General features: G+C 55.7%; 2 protein-coding genes across 7 annotated transcripts in view; one reads left to right on the plus strand and one right to left on the minus strand.

Annotated features, from left to right (window-relative positions):
- The window catches only part of MTA3 (metastasis associated 1 family member 3), a 172,133-nt gene that overhangs the window by 150,338 nt on the left and 7,390 nt on the right, over positions 1-14,405 (plus strand). The window contains exon 18 of one of the 6 annotated variants that reach the window (XR_006269405.1): positions 346-418. The exons of 4 other annotated variants lie outside the window; for them this stretch is intronic. Coding sequence is in view for 1 of the 2 variants with exons in the window: in XM_043468429.1 (XP_043324364.1) it covers positions 346-371 (26 nt within the window). In the remaining variant the exon portion in view is untranslated. Of the gene's footprint in view, positions 1-345; positions 3,875-14,405 lie in introns of those variants that run through there. One more of the 6 variants, XM_043468429.1, reaches the window with a different exon arrangement.
- On the minus strand, positions 10,912-14,366 carry OXER1 (oxoeicosanoid receptor 1). The gene has a single exon (XM_043467686.1). It carries the CDS (start codon positions 12,052-12,054, stop codon positions 10,912-10,914), a length of 1,143 nt encoding a protein of 380 aa, XP_043323621.1. The 5' UTR covers positions 12,055-14,366.

Raw genomic sequence — 14,405 nt, forward strand, 5'->3', positions numbered from 1 at the left:
CCTGTTGCGTTCCCCCTTCCCTAGCGTCCGGCCAGAGAGGCTCCACGATGTTGCTCCAGGATGCGTGTCAGCACTTGCCTGCCTGGCTGGTGACCACTGCACCTGCCCTTCCAGACTCCAGCTGTCAAGATACCTCAGTGTCACTCACAGATTTTCATGGCCTCAATTAAACTTTCCTTTGGTCCACCCTTCAACGACATTGAGAGCTTTATTTGAGTCAATGCCCAGCCTCCTTTCCTTGAAGGCTGTGATGATGGTGGTGGGAGGTCTGATCCATCCTTCCTCTCCCCTCGCCTCTGCCATCAGCACCTGTCTAACTTCGACCCTGTTTCTTTCCTTCTCCAGAACTCACATGCTGCGTGTCAGACTGAGCTATTGCTGTTTAACCCTATAATCCAAGACTTGCTACACTGTCCTGCTGATGTCCATAGCCATGCCCAGGAAGGAGGCGGCCCCATTCCCAGCGTATCCCGGGGGAGACCTCCGCGTGCACCCCACGGAGCCTTGACCAGGCCGGGGAAGAGACTGTAGGAGCACACGTCCCCACAGCTGCGTCTCCTCTTGTGAATCAGTGTCCCCTTGCTTTCCTCTAGAGGCCTCGCTGCCCCAGAGCGGGACCTGCCTGGGGAATTGAGGGGCTGGGGGAGCTACTCCGAGACCTCCTTCTCCGGCACTCTGAACCCCGGGCACCGCGGCTCCGGGGCAGTGGGGCTGCTGCAGGCTCAGAGCCGCTGCCGCCCTGCATGTGCCAGCTTCTCTCTGTCGTCGGCTGTGTCAGTGTGGACTCGAGGGATACGGCATGTTTCTAAATGGATTTTTCTTAAGAAATGTGCCATTGTTGATGTAGTTCAGGATGTTCCCCCAATCCCAGCTGTCACTGTCCCTCGGCTTTTTCTCAGTAGGCTTCATTCCCCATTTTTTTAGTGGGGAAATTTTGTCCTTCACCCCCTGCATCCTGTATTTGTCCCCCTACCTTCATCCCTCCCAGGTACAGAATTACCTGTGGTTCTGACAAAAGATAAGCAAATCGTCTTTGGGAAGCCTGTGGACTCTCTATCTCATCCGTGCTTTGTTGTTGGAAAGAGGCTGGCATTCTCTTGGTTCTGCTTAGTCCCAGGCAGTCCAGCGAGAGCAGGTATTAACGTGAGCTGAGCGTGTGTATCACGGTGACCAGCCGTCATGTCCTGCCCTGTTCCTTCACAGCCAAACCAGCCGCTGCAGCCAGGTTGGTCCTTCTAGGCCTCTCATTCATCCAGGTTAATTTTAAGCAGGTGGAGTCTGTGTGGCCTGTAAGGTGAAGTAAGAGAGCTGTGTCTGCAGGTGAGTCTGTGTGGAAGCCCTGCCTCCACCACCCTGGCAACCCGGCCATTTCTGTGAGCACCTGTGCCTAGACCCCCGGAGACCTGTCTGTGACCCTGTTTCTGCTGTCTGCCCTGGTACAGGCCCTGCCGGTGTCACAGGGGGGCCGCTCTGCCCTCTGTGTACACAGCTGCGGGGACAGGAAAAACTTAATGCCCCATTTGCTCCCCGAGCAGATGTGAGTCTGCTGCTTCCCTGCCTTTGTTTGCAGGGACAGGCTGCAGGGCACAGGGTCACAGCAGCATGAAAGACAATGGGAGTGTGGCCTCCCTGCGGCCCCTGGAGCGTGCGGCCAGAGACAAACTGGGTGGCTGACAGCAGGTGCCTCGAACGGCCAGCTGCCTGCAGGACAAAGTGTCTCCAAATGAGCTGAATGCCTCCCCCTCCGCCACCCAGGCAGAGTGAGGTTTCCCTAAAATGACCATGACGCTCCAGATGTCTGGTCATCGCAGGCTGGGCTCAGCTCAGCAGAGGACGTGATGCGTGATGACTGAGGGTGATGCTCGAAGCACGCGCTGCCTTTTCCTTTTCCAGTCTCGCAGGCACTGTGGCTTCTCGCCCCAGGAGGGGTTGGCTCTCATCTTAGTTTTTGAGGGATGACCCCGGGGACATTCTCACCACTGCCAACTCTTGGAGCTGTTCCAGGTTTTGGCTTGGGGCCCCACGGGTGGGCCTGTGTCGGATGCTCAGTGAGCCGGGTGGGGTGGCAGACATTGCCCTCAGGGTCTCACAGAGAAGCTCCTTCTGTAAAGCCCCAGGGGGAGAGAAGGCAGCCGGTTCTTGCATCACCAGCCACGTGCCACGTCCTCTAAAGAAAGAGACGCAACCAAGCTGTGTCCCCATGACCTGCCCTGGATTTGCTGCGATAGATACAGAACGTGGAATGGTTCCTTCACCTTGTCCCTGTCCTCTCCTGACCCATATGGGACCATGACTCGTGGTTAAAGGAGCCATTAGCCGCCGTGACTTTGCTGCTAGCTTGCTGGGGAGAGACCCTCCTTCCCCAGGCGAGGAGCTTTGGAGACTGGGGCCAGGCCGGGGCTGCAGGAAGAACAGGGAGGCCCAGGCCAGCTCCAGTTCATGCTTAAATGTGGGACAAGTGCACCCCAACAGCTCTCCCATCGCTGTGTGGTGAAAACTCCGGGTTCCGCAGCCCTGCCCTTCTACGGGAGGGTTCCTGGCTAAGATCTCAGGCTCCCACTTCATCTCGGGAAAGCCCCCCAGCACTGAACCTTCGGGGACTGGAGGATGGACACCAAGGAGCCTCTAGTATCTGTCACTGCCGAGGGAGCAGTTGGTGCCGAGAGGCTTTCCTGGCCAGCCCCTTTGTTGGGGCCACAGTGTCACTGCTGTGGGTGTCAGTGGCACGTCAGCACTGTGAGCAGCGAGCGTGTGGGTGACACGCAACGCCCAGCTGCAGGTTTCCCAGCAGACGTGCCCAGGGCTGCCGTGCACCCTCAGAGAAGGACACTGAGGCCCGAGAGTCGGCCTCCCTTCCCCCGTCACCCCCGCCCACCCCGCAGTGGAGCAGGAGAGGACACAACTGCTTTCTAGCTTGCCTTTCGTGATTCTACCTTGTCCACAGCCTGGGTTCTATCAGTCAGCATCCAACCAAGAAAACCAGAGAAGTCTATTTAAAACAGAGGGGTTTTAATCCAGGAAATTGTTTAAATGAGAAAGAAGAAGGCCTGAGACACTACTGAGGGGTAACCAGAAACGGGGACCCACAGAGCTGGTGGGACCAGATCCTCAGGGTCAGGCCACTAGGTGGGGCCTGGGTCTGCAGAGGGCCTACGTGGTGGGAGCTGAAGCCATGAAGAGACCTGGGCCCTGCCAGAAACATACCCCCCACGCCCCGCCCCAGGCAAAGAGGGAGCAGAATTAGCCTGGCTTCTCCCCCATGCCCTCCAGATTTCTGCGTTAGCTAAATGCAGCTGGAAGCCAGCTGACCTGGGAGCTTGGGACAGGCCACCTGCAGTCAGTTCCCCAGCTCTTAGAGCAGAGCAGCGGAAGGCAAGTGGTGGGTCAGAGGGCAAGCAGTCCCAGGACATGTGTGGCCTTGGTCCGCTCTCTGTCACGTCCAAGCCCACTGTGGATTCCCCATGCTGTCCCAAGACCCCGGTGTGTGGAGGTGGAGGTAGCTGCCCTGGTGGGTTTCTGTAGGTTCTCTTTGACTCTGCTTGGGAGGAAAGTGCTTTGGGGAGGTGGGGGAGGGGTTTTATTCATAACAGTTATCCCAGTTCTCCTTTGGGGGAATTTACTCATTTAGCAGACCCACCTCGCCTGTCCCCTCAGGGAGGCTGTGTCCCAGTGTTCTGTCCATCCCGGCCCATTCCTCTTCCCCCAGTCTGGTTTCTCTGCTGGAGAACACCCACCCAGACCACGCATCAATGGTCATGAGTGTTTCCCCAGGATAATTCATTCAGCGTGTGCTATTACAGAGTGGTCTGTCTGTAAGTAGATGTCATCCACTGATCAATTTGTATCCTGTTTCCAATAAACTTCTGGAAATTCTGCCTGGTTTTATGCTGCCCTTTGCTGGGACAGTGGCTCAGCTGTAAGGCCGGGTGCAGGGGCAGGCCCCCCAGCCCCCAGCCCTAGGTGCTTCCTCCCCTGTTTGGCTCTGGGGCCAGGCCCATTAGTCTGACATCCCCACCCCAGCTACACGGAGGTGCTCGGAGGCCTTTCCCCAAGTTTGGCACTTTCTTCTCTCATAAGCCACAGTCTGAGGACATGGCGGTTTCATGAGGCTGAGCTGCGCCAGGGGTGGCTTTGACCCTGTGTCCCCTAGGCCTGGAGGTGGGAGAAGCCCCAGGCAGACCTCTCTCCATCAATCCCCTTCGCACTGCTGTGCTAGAGCCAGGTGGCGGGGACACGCGCGGGGCCGCTCCCATGGTGATGTGCTGCACTCCATCCAGGGGGTTGACAGGAAGGCTTCCGTGCCAGTGAGGTGGGTGCAGGAGCTGCAGGTGACACAGATGAAGTCCAGTGCCCTTGTCTACATCCCACCCTCCTCAGCTCTGAGAGTTGGAAACCAACATGTCTGAGTTGACCTAAAAGGCATCAGGAGCCTGATCCGAATGCCCAGCATCCTTCAGTGTTTCCCAGGCCCCTGAGTGTGAAAGCAGCTTGGTAGAAATTACTCTCTGTTGACTATTTTACTGGTTCAAACCTTTTTGACTGCGGTGTAGACTCTGCCTCAGTGGCTGTACTGGGGCCATCATTGTAGGCTCCCTGGAACGCCTCCAGCCTGTGTTTTTGAAGTATGCCTGTTTGCAACCCTTGTTTGCTAAGACTTGAGAGAGATGTAAAAAAAAAAGAGACTGAATTCCTTCCTTTCAAGAGGTTCACTAGAGAAGCAAGACATCTATGCGCGATGTTACAGGACACTAGAAAAGGTTGTAGAGGGGGCAAGGCCCTGCCAGTCCTTGCAGAAGTCCCAAGAGAAGAGGGCTCAGCAAGGCTGGATGGGGCAGAGCGGGCTCTGTGGAAGCAGAGGGACCCTCAAAGTGCAAGCCAGCAGCCCTGTTTCTGTGAAATCCCTAATGCCCTGGTTCTTGGTGTCTTTTTATTAAGACTTAATCCTGATTCAAGTGTCTCCCTCTTTCTGGAAGCTCACCTGTAGAGTGTCATGTGCCCTGTCTTTCAAGGGGTACCAGCCTTAAGATCCATTGCCAGGACTGGGTTTTTATAGTCAAGAGGTTTCCATTTGTTGTACTCTTGCTCCCGGACTAACTGCAGGGGGTCACTGGAGGAAACCATTTAGCCTGCAGGGACCACCCCAGAGGTGTGAGTGACAGCCTCACCAGGCCTCTCTGGGCTGCTTGCTGAGCCGGCCCATTTATATGTCCTTTGGGAGCTTGTTTTCTTATTCCCAGAACCAGCTGTTCTAACCCTTGGTTACCCCTGAAGCTCTCACCCCCTGAGAGCCAAGTCTTCTAAGAATCCCTTCACCTGTGTTCCCCTTCACTGCAGGACCTTCCACCAGCCCGTGGAGGTGCCCTTCGGCTTCTAGAGAACCCTCCTGGTACCCACATGTTGGATCGTTTCCCGCCCCCCTCTCCCTCCTTAGAGGCTTGCAGTAGAGTGTCTTGACTCAGGCCAGACTGCCACTTACTACTGGATGACCCTGGGCAAGTTACTCAACCTCTCTGTGCCTCAGTTTATTCGTCTGTAAGATGGGATCATAGTATGTACCTCACAGAACTAACTAAATTAGTGTGTGTAAAGTGTTTCGCATGGGGCCTGGGACAGAGTGTTTGTTATTGCTCTGTCATCATCCTCTCCCCGCTGCCCTCATCTTCACCCTCTCTCCCTTCTCAGGCTGCTTAAACTTCCCCATCCAGTCAACAGAACAAAACAGGCAAACCACCACAGGTCCTCTCTTAGCTTCACCTGAAGCTCTTGTCTTATCTCCCTTTACTAGCAAACTTGTTTAAAGAAGAAAGACTTGTCTCCATTCCTTGAAGTCTCATTAATTTCGCAACACAGTACAGGCCTTTATGGCTCCCATTCTGCCCCACCCCAGCCACCCACTGAGATTGCCATCATAAGGTCACCAGAGACCTCCTAATTGCTACATCCAGCCCATCTTGCAGTCACCCTCTTTGAGCTTTCTTGAGCATTTGACGTGGTTGTCATCATGTTACTTGTCTTTGTTACTCTTCATTACACTCACTCCTTTATTCTCTACCCAGAGCAACACTGAGCCACATTCAGATATTACTTAGAGTCATTTCCCAGGGTTTTTTACAAAGATAAATTTCAGAATAGTAGTAGTCCCCTGCGAGAAGAAATCACTTTCCTTAATTTGGTGTTTCTCATTCCAGTGTATGATTTTATACAATGACTACATATGTATGAATCCATAACCAAAATGGGACATTTTGCATATAATTAAATTTTATGCAGACAATAACCTATCACTTCTTGAAAAGCTATTTTTAATAGCACAGACTATGCTGTGTTAATCCAGGGTGTCAGTACAGGAAGCTTGACCAGACAGTGTCAGACACACACGTTGGTTCTCACATCAGCTTTCTTCAGCATGCAATTAGGAATTTTGAAAATACTGAGGCACTTTGCAGTCTGTCTGGGTATTTTATGTTTGGCTTTTACCCTCGTAAAAGATGGCTGTAGTGTATTCCTTTTTTTTTTTTTTTTTTTTAACTTCTTTCATGCTCTTTTTTAAATTGCTGCATTCCGGGATTTCCTTCCTATTTAAAGGTTTCTTCTGGGCATTTCACCAGGTCTTCCTTTGTGTGTCCTTTACTTGTGTGGATTTTGTTTTTAAGGATGGTTCTTGGTCCTCTTCACTCTTCCCCAGGTGACCTCATCCATTCCTTGTAAGAGGTCAGCCCCCACTAGTGAGAGGAAGAGTCTGAAATGCTGTTTCCAGTCCTAAATGTGCCGCTATACTTACTTGCCTGCAGGTCCTCCAAGCTCCTCCAACTTGTCTTAACTGTATCTTCTCCTCTGAACCTCCTGCAGCCCCTGTTTCTCCAGTATGTCACTCGCCAGCCGTCAGCCACAGAGTCACCTCTCTTCCCGACCTGGGCTGCACCTATCTGTACCTGTGTGCTGTCTGCCGCTGCCCTTGCTTGGAACACAGACTGTTTCCTACTCAGGTTGTCTCCCCTACCCCTCACCAGTCTGTCCAACTGTTACCAGAGTAACTACTGATCAACATGTAAGACTGGGGTTTCCCTGGTGGTTCAGTGGGTTAAGAATCCACCTGCCAATGCAGGAGACACAGGTTCGATCCCTAGTCCAGGAAGATTCCGAAATCCTGCAGGCAACTAAGCCCGTGAACCGTAACTACTGAGCCCACATGCCCTAGAGCCCATGCTCCACAAGAGAAGCCACTGCAATAAGAAGTCTGTCTGCGCACCGCAACTAGAGGATAGCCCCATGCTCGCCGCAACTAGAAAAAGCCCGAGTGTAGCATTGAAGACCCAGCCAAAAAAGGAAAATAAGCAAGGCTGACCATCGTTGACTTCTTGGAAACCTCACACACACTTGCTTTCCTGCTGGATTGTCCTGAGCTTGCAGGGCCCAGCCCGCCTCTCCTGCTGTCCCCTAACTCCATCCCTAGGCTTCCTGCTCCCTTGGCTCATTGCTCTCCTCACCCTCCCCGTGCCCACCGGCTCTTCTCACAGCTCTGTGCCCTTGTTCACGCCCTTCCCTCTGCCGTGGGTGTGTTGCCTTTGCTCCTTTCCTCGTCCTCCACATGGAGCGCACGCGCACCCCTCACTCCCGCACTCCCACCCCAACCCTGTGCTGCCGTGCTCATTGGTGTGTGACTTCCTCGAGATCCCCCTGGCGTGGGTTGCCTCTGATCCATTTGCAGGTCTGTCTCTCCCAGGCTTGGCCCAGAGGCACTCAAGGTCAGAGGCGAATCATCTGCCTTTGTGGCTTGGGGTCTGGGCCATGGTGTGTGCCTAGCAAATGCGTGATTAGTGGCTTCAGGCCTGTCAGCCCCATCATGCCTGCCTGCCCCCTGCACATGAGTCCCTGGGGTAAAGTCATGGAAGCCATTTTTTCATCCCTTAGGGGGTCAGTGGGTCACATGAGAAAGAGGACAGACGTGCTGCCTAACACGTACACTGAAAAGTGCAGTCCACCCCTAGGGACTGAAATGCTGCTTAGAATCCAAATGTAGGAAATAGGGTCTTTACTCAGCCTGTCTCCAGCCTACCTTATACCACCATGGCGGCTACTCTCCCATCTGTAGAAAACCCTGCCCTTCAGCAGTTTGCTCTCTCCCCCACCACCTTCCCGATCCTTTCTTACCCCCTTTCCCTTCCCTTCACCCCCATAATAACTCTAGTTCTCATTCAGTGCTCAACATATGAGGTATTTCCATCTCCAACCCCTGGAGTTGAGCAAGGGCCAGGATCACTGTTCCGATTTTACAGATGGAGAACCAAGTCCGGGAGGGGGGGTTTACTGTGGGTCGGGACCAAGGTTAGGACCAAGGGGTCCTTCCATGCAGGGAGAGTGTGAAGGCAGCCTGAAGCCCCGCTTCTCTCCCTTGTGGGGACACCCAGACCCCCTTTAGAGAGTGCCTCGTCAGTGGGGAGAGCGGTCGTCAGCTTCAAGGTGAGGGGCAGGGAGGACCCAGGGCAGGTGCAGGGTTGTGGGCCCAAGGCCTGTGATCAGCATCCACCTGGGACTCCTCGAGGGGGAGAGACGGCAGTGACAGGCTACAGGGACCGTCAAGTCATTTCTCTTACATGAAGTCAGGCGAGTGAGCCCAGCTCCTGAGGGGCGAGAGGACAAGGCGGTGTGGAGGGGAAGGGTCCAGGGAAGGGAGGACCAAGGAAAGGGAGGCAGAGGGAGCCCCGCTGGCCACTAGGGCTGGTCAGCCACCAGACAGGTACAAACGCGGGGAGAGACAGCGCCAGAAGGAAGGTGCCGGGTGCTCACGCAGAGCACGGTATATGTTAGTGCCCCCTGGAGGTGGGGGCTTCACGAGAAAGTGCTTAAATCCCAGACTCCAGGAGCATTTTGGTCTGACTTAGAAATGACGAATCTCAGGCCAAGGGTGGCCAGCTCCTTCCCGTGGCAGCAGAGGGTGGGGAGTCCTAGGAGTGGCTCTACAGTGAGAGGCAACAGCAGAGTGGAGGGGTGGAGCAGGGTCCATGTAGGGCAGAGATGCCCGAGGAGCCCCTGGAGGGACCCAGGTGGCACAGCCCTTTCCATCACTTGGTTTGGCTTCTTAGTATCTCTGTGGGTTTCTGACAGTAGTTGGTGAGTTTTCAGGAATGGGAAAAGTGGATGGAGACACACTGGGAGGTGGGTTTTAATACCCACCCAACTTGTCCCCCAGGCCACCTCCCCCTGCCTGACACATTCCATCTCCCACCATAACATCCACATGGCATCCATGTACCTCCCTCCTGGGACACGGGTGACTCTCCTCGGATTGGCCACCACTCTTGATGACTTTTAACTGAGGAAGGGCATCCCTGTCCATGATATCAGAGGGTTGGGCTGAGAGGATGAAAACAGGTGGGGAGAGGGGGTTTGCTCCCATTGTCAGACCCTGTATCTGAGGGCCAGGGGTCTGTGACTGGGGTGATGAGTAGGGAACACATCCCAGGCCCTTCTGTCCCCCTCAGTGGGGAGAGGGTGTGTGTACTGGGGGCAGATGTTCATTTTCCTGAGATGGCTAGGGCTGGGAACATATGGGGTTCAAGAGGAACATATTTGGGGCTTTAGTGACCTCTGAATAGTCCTTTGGAAGCCTTGAAAGTCATGCACGCCCAATGACTTCCACTGGGGACAGTAGGGAAAACCACTACATGTGCCCCACCCCCTAAAAGAAACCCATATTTCATGCCAGGTATACATCTTGTGCCTGGGGAGCCCCAGGTCAACAGATGGGTTAGCCCAGATGGTCTCAGATGCTGATACAGGCATATGGAATAGAACAGGAAGGAGGAGAGGTGGGCAAGATGGCTCTGGTCCTGGGGGAGGGCAGTGAGCTGGCTCTGGTGACCGGAGGCCTCTTCCTGTCCTGGTGGGTAGCAGTCACCACAGGTTCCAGGGCCAGGGAGGGGTACTTGGGGCTAAGAAAAGCCAGGGGAGGGGGTCCAGGAGCCTGAACTGGGTGGAGATGATAACTTCCCAGGCTGAAGATCCCCACATCGTCCCAGAGGAGAGCAGGATGGGGGCCTCCTGGGGATCCAGGTGGGCCGCCCATCCTGGGAGCCTGAGGACCTCTCCCGGGGAGTGTTCTGACTTTAAGGACATATGGGGCTCCAGGATTCCTGTAGAAGGATGGTGCCCTGGATAGCTTCTCCACTCTGTCCCCAGAGTGTCCCTTAATCTTGGGGAACTCAGTTTGAACCCTCCTGATGCCAGATGAACCTGCAGATACTTACTGATTTTCCTTAGATCAGTTGAGATAGGCTTGCATTTTCAAAAGGAAGTTTATTAGTATTGGAAAAAAAAAAAAACCAACCAACTGGAGATAGTAAGAAAAATAGCTGTCCAATTTCAGAAAAGACCCTGATGCTAGGAAAGATTGAGGGCAACAGGAGAAGGGGGTGACAGGATGAGATGGTTAGATAGCATCACTGACTCAATGCACAAGAGTTTGAGCAAACTCTGGGAGATAGTGAAGAACAGGGAAGCCTGCTGTGCTGCAGTCCATGGGGTCACAAACAGTTGGACACGACCTGGCAACTGAACAACAACAAAATTTCTAAAAGAAGACTTCTGCTCTCACAGTTCCCTGGCTCTGACCTGGGACAAGGCAGCTGTGGCCCAGTGCTGAGCTGGCAGTCCCTGGCTGTTTCCCCCTGCCGTCGTGCTCTGTGCTGTCAGGCCATCACCCCACGACATCAGACACACGACTCCAAGCCCAGGCCCTCTTCTCTCCCCGCCACCCACCTGGCTCCTGCAGCGGTCCTTTGTCTGGTCGGTTGAGGGGCCCTTGCTAGCAACCGTCCAGGGACGAACCCTGGCCCTCCAGCCCAGGACCAGGCATTCCTCCGTCCTGAGGCACCCGCAGCAGAACCCCAGTTCTGGGAGGGGCCTTCCTGGTCAGTCTTCCTCCGAGACCTCCGCCTGCAGCCTCCTTGTGGCCGCCGCCTTCCTAGAGCATGCCCTGCGCCTGGCGGAGGGCCAGTAGGTGCTCTTGTCGCCGTCTGAGCCTTGCCAGCCCTGGGCGAGGCCCAGCAGCGCCCGCCCCTGGCGGAGGAAGCTGGGGCTGGAGAAGCAATAGAGCACGGGGTCTAGGACGCTGTTGAGGTAGGTGAAGGCCAGGGAGCCGTGGAAGAGCTGCGAGCAGAGATCCAGGGCGCGGCAGGCACGCAGGCGGAAGGCCACGATGGAAGCGACGCCGAAGACCACGCTAGGCAGGAAGCAGATGGTGTAGACGCCCACCACAGCGGTGAGGACGCGCATGGCCCTCCGCGGGCCCGCCTGCCCGTCCAGGCCGCGGCGGCGGATGGTGAGCATGATGCTCACGATGGCAAAGAGGATGAGCGCCAGCGGCAGGAAGAACTCCACCACGAACAGGGCCTGGTGCCATCTGAGTGAGGCCGAGGGTCTCGTGCCCAGCCAGTAACTGAGGCAGTACTGGCTGGAGTGGGTGGTCAGCAGCAGGTGCCCGTTGAGGAGCAGGAGTGCCCCCCAGAGACCCCCGGCCACGCGGGCAGCGCCCCCAACCGAGGCCCTGCTCAGCGCGTGGTGTGGCCGCGCCACCTTCAGGTAGCGGTTGAGCGCCACGGCCGTGAGGAAGACCACGCTGGCCGTGCGGTTGGTGGCGATCATGAACAGGTTGACTTTGCAGGCGGTGTCGCCGAAGCGCCAGGTCTCGTGGAAGAGGTAGTAATCGACACGAAGGGGCAGGTTGAGGATCAGGAGGAAATCCGCGACCACCAGGCTGACCAGGAACACGGTGTTGGACGTCCAGGGCCGCGTGCGCAAGCAGAAGATGAAGAAGGCCAGGCTGTTCCCCACCAGGCCCAGGGCAAACTCCATGCCCAGGACTGGCGCCAGGAGGGCAGACACGATGGGGGAGAAGGCCGGGTGGCAAGAAGCAGTGGCCTCTCCAGGTGACCCCAAGGCAGTGGTCAGGGCAGAGGGAGAGGAGGATGGGGGAGAGGGAGGGAGGGAGAGAGGGAGCCAGGAGGGAGAGAGAGAAGGAAGGGGAGAGGGATGGCTCAGGTTAGGAAATCCCATGGGCTGCTTGGGCCGTGGACCTGAGAGACGTTTCTCCAGCTGTCCGACCCCTGTGCAATTGCACGGGGGTCAGTGCTAGCTATCAGCTGGCCAGCACAATGACTCAATATCCTGGGGGTTTCATCATTATCCTTGCAGCCACCAAGAAACACCCTGTGTTCCTATTTGCATGCGAAGAGGAACCCGGCCGCTCTCCCTCCCTCTCCACCTCCCCAGAGTAAAGAGTAGCCAGCCTGTGAGGTCTCTAAGCCCAGCCTCAGACTGGAATCTGCATTGCCTCTGGCACACCAGGATGAGGGCTCAGCAGGGTGAGAGGAGGCCCAGAGGAGCCCTGAAGCGGGAGGAAGGCCCCGCTGGGGTGTGGCTGGGGAGCGTGTTTACAGCCCTGAGTGGTCCGACATTTGCTTGCCTGAAGGCAGGAGCTGGTCCTGACAACTCACAGCTCTCGGGACCATGCAGGCCACCCTGGGCCCCCACCCCACTCCCATCACAGATACAGACTGGGTGGCTCCCTGCCCCCACCAACTCTGGCAGCAAGGACTGTAGAGCCAAGATGTTGTCCTGGGAGAAGGAGGCGGAGGGTCCAGTCAACACCTTGACCGTTATGCTCACTGCCTAGTGGAAACAGCCTGCTGTCCTGATTCTCAGATTCCTGACAGTTCCAGAGTGTGTGATGGTCCCAGGTCCACATCCATGATGAAGTACATCCCACGTGCAGAGGGCTCCCCTGCCAAGTTTCTACTGCCATGCCCTGGGGACCTGGGGGCTTCTCCCACAAACAGAACAATCCTGAGAATCCTCGAGTTGCCCTGCCACTGTTCATCCCACTTGGTGGGCCATCACCCAGCATTCACTGCAGAGACAGGAGCAGAAGGCTAGGGCTGCTTTCAGACAAGGTCTAAATCCTGTTCTCCCACTGTGTGGTGTTCTCATGAGTCCATGGGGCCAGGCCTGTGGGCAGAGATGGAGTAACCTGGGACAGCACCAAGAGAGGCTGTGGTTCCAGGCTCTAGGATCAGACCCCCCCGACCCCCACTCCCGACCCCGGCTGCCCCTGTGCTAAATGACTGTGGTCAGCAGATGCCCCGTGCTGCCAGCTCAGTCTGAGTCTTGGGGTTTCAGACAGTGGACACTGGCCTCTCTCCCCAGACACCACCCCACCGCCAAGCCTCTCCCCTGCCCTGGGCTCCCACTGTCCAAGGCTGAGAGCAGATAGGGTGTAGGGTGGTGGGACCACCAGCCTGAGCTTTGAATGCAGACAAGCCTGGGTTGGAAACAGAGCTGCCTGCCTTCCAAAGCTGTCTAAGCCTCAGCTGTAAGATGTGGTGCCACCACTTTCTTAGGCAGTTGTAAGGATTCAGTGAGGTCATTTCTGTAAAAACTTCTGGCAAATTCCCTGGCACAGAGTTGGTGGTCAGAAAAACAGGGGACCTAATTTTCATGATTTTCTCTCTTGGATTAGACACATCCTTAGAACTAGGGGACCCTTCTTGTGGCCATCTGGGCGCACAGGATGGGGCGGGGGGGCTCCTGGGACATTGATGTTCCCTCTTTGGTTCCTGTACAGAGGAACGCGTCACTGCCCTAGAGTGGTAGAAAGGTAGGGGGAGGCTGCTGGTGTTTATTCCTGGCTGGCAGGAGAGGAAGTCCTCTAGAGGGGTGGTGGGTGAAGGTCCAGACACCCCTCAGGGCCTTTCAGCAAAGTCAGGGTCTCCTTTGGCAGTTTGTCGGTGGAGGGGATCCAAGCAGTGAGCTGGTAGGCAGGTGTAGGGTAGGCAGGGTTCAGACCCAGGTTTTCCGGAGGAAGCCTAGACTCTACCCAGGGACCTGTTTCGTCCAGACACAGCTTCAGTTCCCTCAGCGAGCGACCCCTCACCAACTTCTCCTTGAAGTCCCAGGATACTGAGCCCCAATCTCCTGCTGCAGCTCCCATGATTCATCTCGACCCACTGCTGCATCCTCAACTCCCAAACTCCTGGGCCCCACGGGGGCCTGTACATAGAGAGGGGGGAGCAGGGGGATGGGGCCAGGTGGCGCTCCCCCTACCACCAAGCCCCTCTGAGGCTCGTCACAATCTTCATGTATTAACCGTGGTTAACTCCACCTGGGGGATTTTGTGGTTTTATGTATTTCTACGTTTTCTACAATGAGCACAAATCATTCCTGTTATTGGGGAGAAAAATGCTCAACAGATGCTATTTCTTAAAGTTATGTAAAAAGAATTAGTGAGAAAGAGGCAGAGAGACCAGCCATGCCCCCAGGACAGGCACAGCAGCACGCATGGAGGGGCACACACAGCCCGAGCACTTCTGTAAGCAAGCAGGGGGACTCGAGCCCAGAGCTTCCACACG

The sequence above is a fragment of the Cervus canadensis genome, chromosome 5 (assembly GCF_019320065.1).
Source record: "Cervus canadensis isolate Bull #8, Minnesota chromosome 5, ASM1932006v1, whole genome shotgun sequence".
In the NCBI taxonomy this organism is placed as follows: Eukaryota; Metazoa; Chordata; class Mammalia; order Artiodactyla; family Cervidae; genus Cervus; species Cervus canadensis.

Excerpts from the sequence above, each read along its gene's own strand:
- OXER1 (XM_043467686.1), bottom strand. The coding sequence starts at position 12,054 with ATGGGATTTCCTAACCTGAGCCATCCCTCTCCCCTTCCTTCTCTCTCT.